The sequence below is a fragment of the Perognathus longimembris genome, chromosome 28 (genome assembly GCF_023159225.1).
Source record: "Perognathus longimembris pacificus isolate PPM17 chromosome 28, ASM2315922v1, whole genome shotgun sequence".
NCBI classification, from domain to species: domain Eukaryota; kingdom Metazoa; phylum Chordata; class Mammalia; order Rodentia; family Heteromyidae; genus Perognathus; species Perognathus longimembris.
In genome coordinates, this window is record NC_063188.1 from 3,943,991 (window position 1) to 3,953,435 (window position 9,445).

General features: G+C 43.4%; 1 protein-coding gene across 1 annotated transcript; it reads left to right on the plus strand.

Moving 5' to 3' along the window:
* Positions 1 to 1,761: 1,761 nt before the first annotated feature.
* On the plus strand, positions 1,762 to 3,888 carry LOC125344097 (heat shock transcription factor, X-linked member 3-like). The gene is made up of 2 exons (XM_048336700.1): positions 1,762 to 2,259; positions 3,382 to 3,888. Exons 1-2 carry the CDS (start codon positions 1,762 to 1,764, stop codon positions 3,886 to 3,888), a joined length of 1,005 nt encoding a protein of 334 aa, XP_048192657.1.
* Positions 3,889 to 9,445: the final 5,557 nt, after the last annotated feature.

Consider the following 9,445-nt stretch of genomic DNA (forward strand, 5'->3'; position numbering starts at 1 on the left):
GAACACTTGATCGGTGAACCATGAAAACATACAGTACCCCACCACACAATGTATTATTATTCAGCAATAAGGAAGTATGTAATTATGACATTTCTCTGCACATTTCCTTTTCAATAAAACAAAAATTTTAAAGGGGAAAAAGAAATATGAAGATTGAGTAAAAATAAATTATGAGTTGTTCAGAAAAAATGGATAGATAGGGAGATCATCATGTTAAGTGAACGAAGGCAAGTTTGAAGGAATACCATCTTCTCATAAGTAGTCTTCACCTAAAATGTTAATATATAACCAGGCACAATTGGCTCATGCTTATAATCCTAGCTTCTCAGGAAGGAGAGATCTTAGGATTGCAGTTCAAAGCTAGCTTAGTCAGGAAGTTTTTTAGTCACTTACATCTAATCAGTCAAAAATATCATTATAGCTGTGCCTCAATAGATAGTACATTAGCCCAGAGTAAAAAAGCTGAGGGACAGTGTCCAGGCCCTAAGCTCAAGTCCCAAGACCAGCTCACATACACACATAGACACAGTGATATGGCCAGGTCCTGGTCACTTATGTCTATAATCCTAGCTACTCAGGAGGCTGAGTTCAAAGTCATCCTGATAAGAATGTCTATTAGACTCATCTCCAACTATCCACCTACAGTGACTCATATGGTAAAGCACCACCCTAAGTGAAAAAGATAAAGGACAACATCTAGGTCACAAGTACCTGAAAATGAAAAACCAACGATATATCCTTTCATCTATGTGGGCAGAGACCACCATTTGTGCCATTGGAGTCTTTTACTCAGTCACATACATGCTCACTGCTTTCCTCATGAATACTTGTGAATATTCATTCTGGGTTTTTGATGCCTAGCCTATCAGTATGATTTTTCCCTAGGACAGATTCATGAAGACTGGACCTCAGAAATGAAATGGAAATAAATGGCAATTCTGGAGAAACAGATAAATGAGATTTGGAAACAGGCAGAGGTCAGTTTAGATCTCAAAGCACAGCGAAGGCTGTGACCATTCCATTTTACTCCAGATCTTGGAGCAACACTATCACAGAGGAACAAGGACTCTCCTGTCTGCCCATGAGTGGGTGTTTTCCTATGGTAGGGACACTCTGAACAAGTGGCTGTAAAACATACCTCTCAGGCTCATCTAAAGCTGGAGCAAGAAAACAGTGGCAGGAGGACAGGTACTGGAGTTGTGTGAGGAAAATAGGTGGGTTACCAAGCAAGTTTAAAAAAAAAATCTACCTTAGAGGAAAAGACATCCAGCAATGAATCTGACCCAGGTAGACCAAATAGCACCTCAGGTTAGACTCACTGGGGCCTGGCTCTTGGCTAAAGCAGCACAGGCAGAAAATGGCCTCCCCCTTCATTAGGAGTGGGAAGGGTGATGGGATATGGCTTTGTCAATTCAAAGAGAACTGGGATCTATGACCCTGGGTGCCTGTCAGAAGACTCAGGAGATGTGTCTGGGAATTCCAAATGCTTGTCTATACATTTGGAGACTGAAAAAGACCTGGGGTCTGCTGCTGCTCCCTCTTCCCCACACTTGGCCAAGATGCCATCTCCTGATTGGTTGTAACCTATGTTTGTGACAAAACATGACACACAAAGACAGTGATGTCAGCAGAGGGTTGCCCCAGTAACTACACTATACAAATAGGAGCCTTTTCTAGACAGGCCTCTGAGACTCAGGACATTTTTGTCCTACAAGGACATAGACTTCAAAAAAATAATGTTCCTGCTACTTGTGTATGGCCATGGATAAGATCATGCAAGAAGATAATACCCAAGAAGACCTTGAAGGGAAGTTGGCGCCACCTGTTGTCAATAAGCCAGAAGACGCCTTCCATCCTATTCCTCATCTCACCCTGGCTTCAAGAGCCAGTATGGATCTGCAAGGTGACCAAGCCACAATCCAGGAAACGCTGTCCGAAGCAAACACTGAATCCAATAAGAACACAGAGAATGAGGACAACAAAGAAGACAAAATTGACTTCTACCTCTCCTTCCCAAGAAAATTATGGCTAGTAGCAGAGAACCAAGCATTCAAATCAGTGACCTGGAATGAAGAAGGAGATCACGTAATTATCCATGCTGAACAATTCCAGAAGGAAGTTCTTGACCTTGAAGGGACAGACAAGGTTTTTCATGCCTCAACCTTGAAGAGTTTCATCCGGCTATTGAATCTGCATGAATTCACCAAGATCCGTCCAAACAACTCAACAGTTCAGGCCCAAGGGAATGAAAAAGTGATGGTAAGTTATAAGTATTTGTCTCTTACTTTCTTTCTTTCTTTTTTTTTTTTTTGGCCAGTCCTGGGCCTTGGACTCAGGGCCTGAGCACTGTCCCTGGCTTCTTCCCGCTCAAGGCTAGCACTCTGCCACTTGAGCCACAGCGCCGCTTCTGGCCGTTTTCTGTATATGTGGTGCTGGGGAATCGAACCTAGGGCCTTGTGTATCCGAGGCAGGCACTCTTGCCAGTAGGCTATATCCCCAGCCCTGTCTCTTACTTTCTGTTTGTTTAGTGTCCTATCCATGTATTGCCACCCTAAACTACAAACCCTTTATGTTTAGTGAGCCTGTGGTGAAGGGCAGAGCGATACCTGCTAGCAGTCTACAATTTATTTTCTTTTTTTCCATTTCTTTATTGTGAAAATGATGTACAGAGGGGTTACAGTTTCATAATAAGGCAGTAAGTATATTTCTTTTTTGGTCACTTAGACTTCAGTTTTTTTCTTTTTTTCCCCCTTTATTGTCAAAGTGAAGTACAGAGGGGTTACAGTTTCATATGAAGTCATTTCTTGTTCAACTTGTTACCTCCTTCCTCATTATCCCCATCTCCCCCTCCCCCTTTCCCTCTCTCCTCCCCCCTGAGTTGTTCAGTTGGTTTATACCAAATGGTTTTTGTAAGTATTGCTTTTGGAATTGTCTTTTTATTCTTTTTCTCTCAATTTTTGGTATTCCCTTATCCAACTTGTTACCTCTTCCCTCATTTTTCCTCAGCCTTCCCTCCTTCCCATTTCCCTCACTCCCATGAATTGTACAGTGGTTTATACCATACAGTTTTGTAGGTATTGCTGTTGCATTGGTTTGTCTTTTTAATCCTTTGTCTCTCGATTTTGCTATTCCCTTTCACTTACCTAGTTCTAATACACATATATACAATATCCACAGTACTAAGATCAGTGTCAGTGATATCAGGGGTAAAACCACGGGAAAGAAAGACAAAAGAAAAAGGGCATAACTTCACATGGTATGTTGAAAATAACAACAACAATAACATTTCTTTTCTTTATCATGACCCTTTATGATTGAGGAAGGGGAGGAGGCAATGACCCTGTTATCTAAGAAAGAATGAAATGTTTCATTTTGTTACAGACATACCATAATTCCAATTTTCGGAGAGACAACCCTGCTCTTGTTAAAAACATCTGCATGAGAAGAAATAGAAGATACACTGATCTGCAGGAAACACATAAAACCAGTCCGATGAAAGAAGGTAAAGAGGAGGCCCAGATGTCAAGTGCCCAGCTGGATGCCCAGCAGGAACTTAACCAAGATCTCCAGATGGAGTGCATGAATGATCCGGGATCCAGGAGGGATATGCCTTTCTATTACTGTGGCTTCCCCCTGAGAAACACCTACTTCCAGGAACCAACTGATTCTAGTGGAGAAGGTACTTCAAGCAACAACCTCTTTGAACTTCTCTATGATTATGAAAACGAAGGCGATGACGAACAGCCTAGCACTTCACAATCAGCTCTGGAAATGCAGTATATAACGGATTTGTACATCTGTTATTCTTTCCTGCTGGGTGCACTGCTATTCCCAGAGGAGGCAGATGACCCTCTAGAAGGTGACAAAGATCAAGATGATGATGAATAGCAGGAGGAAGAAGAGGGACCCACAGGTTACAAAAATGTAACTTATGTAAACCTTTCAAGGACAATGTAGAGCCCTGAAGTTGAAGTTGTTGGCAGTGAAGGCCCATACAATTACTCAGTTCTGAGGATGAAACCATTTCCATCTTACCAACACACGTCTTGAAACACCTTGTCATATAATAAACAAACTAAGTGATATTCTTGTGTCTGTGTTGTTTGGAACCTTCTTTATTGTTCAGTTGCTGGCACACACCCCCCCCCTTTGCTTCCCCTTGATGCCATTCATTTGAGCAGCAGCATTGCCAGTAGAGGATTCCACAGGGCTCGGGGCAGGCCCAGGAAGATCTGGTCCCCTGGCCCTTGTCTGGAGTCAGGAGACAGACAGGGCCTGGACCTCTCCTGGCGTGGGGGAGTCACCTCTCCAGCAATTTGGGTATGGTGAAGCAGGGAATTACTTCCTCGTGGATGTCCCTCAATCAACACTGCCAGGAAGTGCTGGTTAGCAGCTGAGGGGCTCTACCCAGATACTCCGAAGGCCTGCAAGCTGCCCATCCAGCAAGAAATGGACTGTGGCCATTTCCTGGCTCACAGGGCAGGACATTCCAATCACTCCCACATGGTAGGGGATTGGGAAGGCAGGATCCTTACAAATAACTTTCACTAGCACATTTGCTACAAGGTAAACACGACTTGCTTCATAATCACAAGGGGAATTTTCCCATGAAGTGGAGACAAGAGAAGGGACATATGGCTACTCCGGTTCCTAATGCAATGTCCCCTTCAACCTGGACATATCAGACCATTGCTGGCTGCTCACGCTCAGCTGATAATGTACAGTGTCATGTCCTAGGCCTGACACATGCCCCGGGGATGGTGTTCAACCATTCCATGAATTTTGACTCCAAGATTGGGAAAGGAGTAAAGATATGCAACAGTCAACAGCTATCACCAGTACATTTGTTCCCTGCAGAACACAGCAAGACCAATGGACAACACTAAGACATTTCCTTTACTCAAAGGGTCAAGGTACTTGAAACATTAGCAAGAATCCGTAAGAACTAATGCAGAAAGATGGTGACATCTTAATGTAGGAGTAGCACTTATTGGTTACTGCTTAGCAGAGCTGTAGCAGTTCACAGCTCACTAGTTTTTATAGTTCGGTGCCACAATTGGGAATAGATACCATATGATTTGGTTGTGTGGGGGTAATGCTGTCTTGAGGACAAAGACTCATGATATTTATTGCCCCAAATGGATCAGGTTTGGAATGTATCTACTCCTTTTTCCTAAGTAAGGGTCCAGTAATATCCTGGGGTTGGAAGTCATAGTCAGGTACTTGTGCTTCAGTTTGGTCAGCAAGCTTGATTTTCCAGTGATTACACCTGATCAGGAACTAAGTCATCTGGGAACTCTCTAGTGCTCATGGCTTCATTGTAAGGTACATGGAGGCTACAGAAATGAACAGAAGAGAGCCCAAACATCCATGGAGCAGTAAAAGTAACTAAGTGACAGCCAGGTCCCTATTATATACTTGGAGATGGTGATTACTGCTGGTAAACCTACAGACAATAAGACGCTTTACTCCAGGTGACAAGCTCCTGCAAGACTTCATCCACGCTGAGGTAAGCAGCCTGCCTAGGCTGCTAAGTGTCAAACAGACATGTGAAGCAAGACAGGCAGATTAACTCTATGTAACCCACCCAGCTCTGTTTCATGATGCCAGTTTGGATTTTATTAAATGAATGTGTATATGTGCCTACGTACAGGTAGTAGAGTGGAGATCTCCCCTATGCTATGGAATATTGACTCCTGGCCCCGTTGCCCTCCCAACCACTTGGAAGGTATTGTAGGGGAACCCAGGTGTGTGTATACTCACCAGCTCACAGGACAACAGAACCACCCCAACTAAGCCATCCCCCTGGGGGCACACTGGGAAATTGTTGGCATCATGCTCCACATGTTCTCACTCAGCAAACCTCAGCCCAACTTTTCCATTTTCTGGAGTAAGGTTGGAATCCTTTCAGGGCTCATTCCCAGCTCCTACCAGAAATCACCTTGCCAGTTCCTCTGAGCAATGTGGGTGGTAAGTGGATAATTCTGATGGCTCTTCAGCAGGAGTAGTTAACAGTCTCCAGGGCCTTGATTCCACCAAATAGAAAACCAGCAAAAGACTGCTGGAAGGAGAGGTGGGCAAATTTCATCTTCTATCTCCCTGGACCTAACATAGACACATGTCATACCTCAGCACTTAAGGCTCATAAGCAATGTGACTGTCATATGCGAAGTGCCCTGAAATCCCTGCAGTGTTCTGCTTCTACACGTAACCATGGGTCACTGATGCCCTGCTTCACAATACACAAAACACAAGGAGCTGATATGTCTTGGATTCATTCACTGAGTCTTTAGGTTGCTCATGGAGTCAGAGGGGACATCTAGAGGAAAGCATAGACTGCACAGTTTGTGATTACTGCTAGACAAAGCCCGAGCCCACAGAGGACACAGGGCCACCCTGCTTAGTTTGGGTTTTTGTGGTGAATAGGCTAGTTTTAGTAGAGTGACAGTCTAGGGCCAACTACTTTTCCTACTTGTCATATGCCACACTCACCCATACTCCTAGCTTCCTGGTCATGCAAAGCCAAGTGCTGTGGGCCCATATTTGCTTAGTTCCTTCCTGAAAGGTGCTTGTCACACAGCCATGGTGTCTGAAGTTGAATGAGTTGAATTATTTGTGATCACATGTGGATATCATTGTCACAGACCTAGGACCCCAGTGACCGTCACCCAGATGAATCTCCCTTCCTCTGTCCTCTGTCCTCGAGGTGTGCACCCTAACTGACTCATCTCTTTGTTCTCCTTTTCTCCCAACCACCACCTATCTTAGCCCAGAATTAAATGGAAGGGACTGGAAAGGAGTAAAGGCAAGTCAAGACAATGCAATGAACAGGCTGGAAATGAAAAGAATAGCTGTTAGCAAGATGGCACAGGATTCCATAGAGACACCAGGCTTTAACCTCTTCTATGAGAAAAATCACCTCATCTTTCAACATACTTGACAGTGTATGACTCAGGGTAGGAGCTCAGGAAACATCAAGACTACCATTACGCTCAGTCTCTGAACTGTCTCCTTGTGCTCCCTGGGGCTTCACTTGTGCTTGGAGGGCAATAAGAGAGTCTGGTTGTGCTGTAACTCATTTTAGCTCTGTTCAGGTTCCAGGGAACCCAGGGCTGCAACTGCTACCACAAGGCTCCGAGTGTCTTGCTTGGCTGTGTTTATCTCTGCTTTCAGACATTTTGAGAAATGAGTCCTTGTACATCTGGATAGACACTCCTGAGTGTACTGTTGCTCAGATCCATTAGAGGTCCTCATCAGACTCCTCCTCAGGATACTATTTCCCATGCCCCCAGAATCCAGGACCCTAAACGTAATTCTCTGTATGAGAGTGGTTGCCACATCCATCTGAGTGGAGCATGGGACTCTCCTTTCTCATCCAAAAAATTCCCATCATGCTCTTTAGTCCAAATACACCTTGAAACTCAACACGCAGTGGTGACCCTAGGGATACCACAAGGATAGGAGAGGGCAGACCCTGCCTTGATATGGTGTCTTTCCAACATTTCTGGAACTGAAGTGATAGAGTTGAATTGGCCCCTCAGTCTTCATTCTACTGCTGTTGTGTGTGGGTCAGAGTATTTGCCAATTTATCCATGTGTGCAGTCCCATTCCTTCTGGAGGAGTAGCGAAAGGTGAGGACTCATTGTAGGAGTACAAGCAACTGCACTTGTGATTTTTATGGAATTGGCTCTGCAAAGTTCAAAGTAAGTTGTAGAGCTCCCATTATTGCAGAACAGCAGCCCCCCCCCCCCAGCTTCCTGTGATTCTCAAATTGCCCTGTCATTCATTCATTAAGGACTCAGATACCTGGTTCACAGGCCTCTGAAAGTGTTGATCATATCCCACTAAGTAAAACCTCATTCTACTTTGTCTGCTCTTTCATCTCCCCCAACTGTGTTTGTTTCAGGGCATCTGTGCTCTTACCTACTGCCTGTGGCTCAGTGGTCCTCTCAACTTAATTGGGTCTTGTCTTTCTGTTACTACAAAACTGCAAACATCAGGTTGATATCAGAACAAAAGTTAGTAACATCAGAATTAAGCCAACTGTTAAACATAACCTTGATCTCACTTGAGATTCCCCATAGGCTATCAATGTTAAAGTTATATTAGATTTTACGGAATGTTGTGATAAAGTGCCTGTACAACAAAATATGCATTTTAGAATAACTGTGTCTTACAGTTCTGGAAGTTAGAAGGGTGAATTTAAGGGTCAGTAGGACTACATACTCTTAGAACCCAACAGAGGAAGGATGCATACTTTCCCTTGCTCTTTTTCAGCTTCTTATGATATTCTGGAAGTTTTGCCATTCCTTAAATCTTCAGAGGGACATCTTTCCTCTGGCTTTATCTTTATCCAATTTCCTTATCTTTATAAGGACACTAATCATATTGGATTCTGGCTCACTCCAGCTAACTCATTTTAACATGTTACCTTAGTAAAGAGTATGTGTCCAAATTGGGATGTATTTTGAGGCAATATGGGTTAGGACGTTTATACTTTCCAGGTCTTGTTGTTTGCCTCTAAGTACTATGCCTATGTAGAACTATAGCAACTATTTTGTTTTTAAGTTTAGACATTGTCTGTTGATTTCCTGCTGTGGCGGATGGGATTGTAGTTCCCTTTTATTTCCCTCATCTGTATATTTTGATCTTGGATTACTCAAACGTATTCAATGTATGTAGGAGCAGAGAGAATAATGTAATAAATCCTATGTGCTTATTATTGAACTTCATCAGAGGCACATTTTCTTTAACTTTTCCTACCATTTTGCTTTCACTTGGTTCTTTTTCTGGTGGTAATCCTGGGCTTGAACTCAGTGCCTGGGGGCTGGGCTGGAGAATTTTTCTTCAAGACTAATTAATTGTTTACCACTTGAACTCCTTAGATCTCAGCCTCTGGAGTGGCTTGGATACTGGCATGAGCCAGTGGAGACTGGCATAGCTTTTTCTTTTTTATGCACACATGCAATACAGTTTTAAGGATTTGTATTGGATTTGCATGTTTAAAGGAACCTTGATAACTCCATAAACTGGGTACACGAACTTTGTCCTTTTGAGTGAACAGGACAGACATATGTACATTTCTTTTATCAGTATTCCATTTATTTTCCAAATTTTCTGGTAATTGTTGCATGTTGGGACCCAATGGGAGCAGATTTTAAAATGGACATTGGTGTGAAGGAAATGTCCTAGGCTGTGCTCCTAGAATTCGTACCAGGAGATGGGAAAGAAAAGGAAGGGAATGTAAGGGAGGGGAAGAAAAATCAAGTGGGAAGTGACTAGGAATAGGCCAATGAAGAATGTGGACTATGACATAGTCTCAAAAATGGTTCACATGGGCCTGGGAATATGGCCTAGTGGTAGAGTGCTTGAGTAGCATGCATGAAGCCCTGGGTTCCATTCCTCAGCACCACATATATAGAAAAGGCCAGAAGTGGCGCTGTGG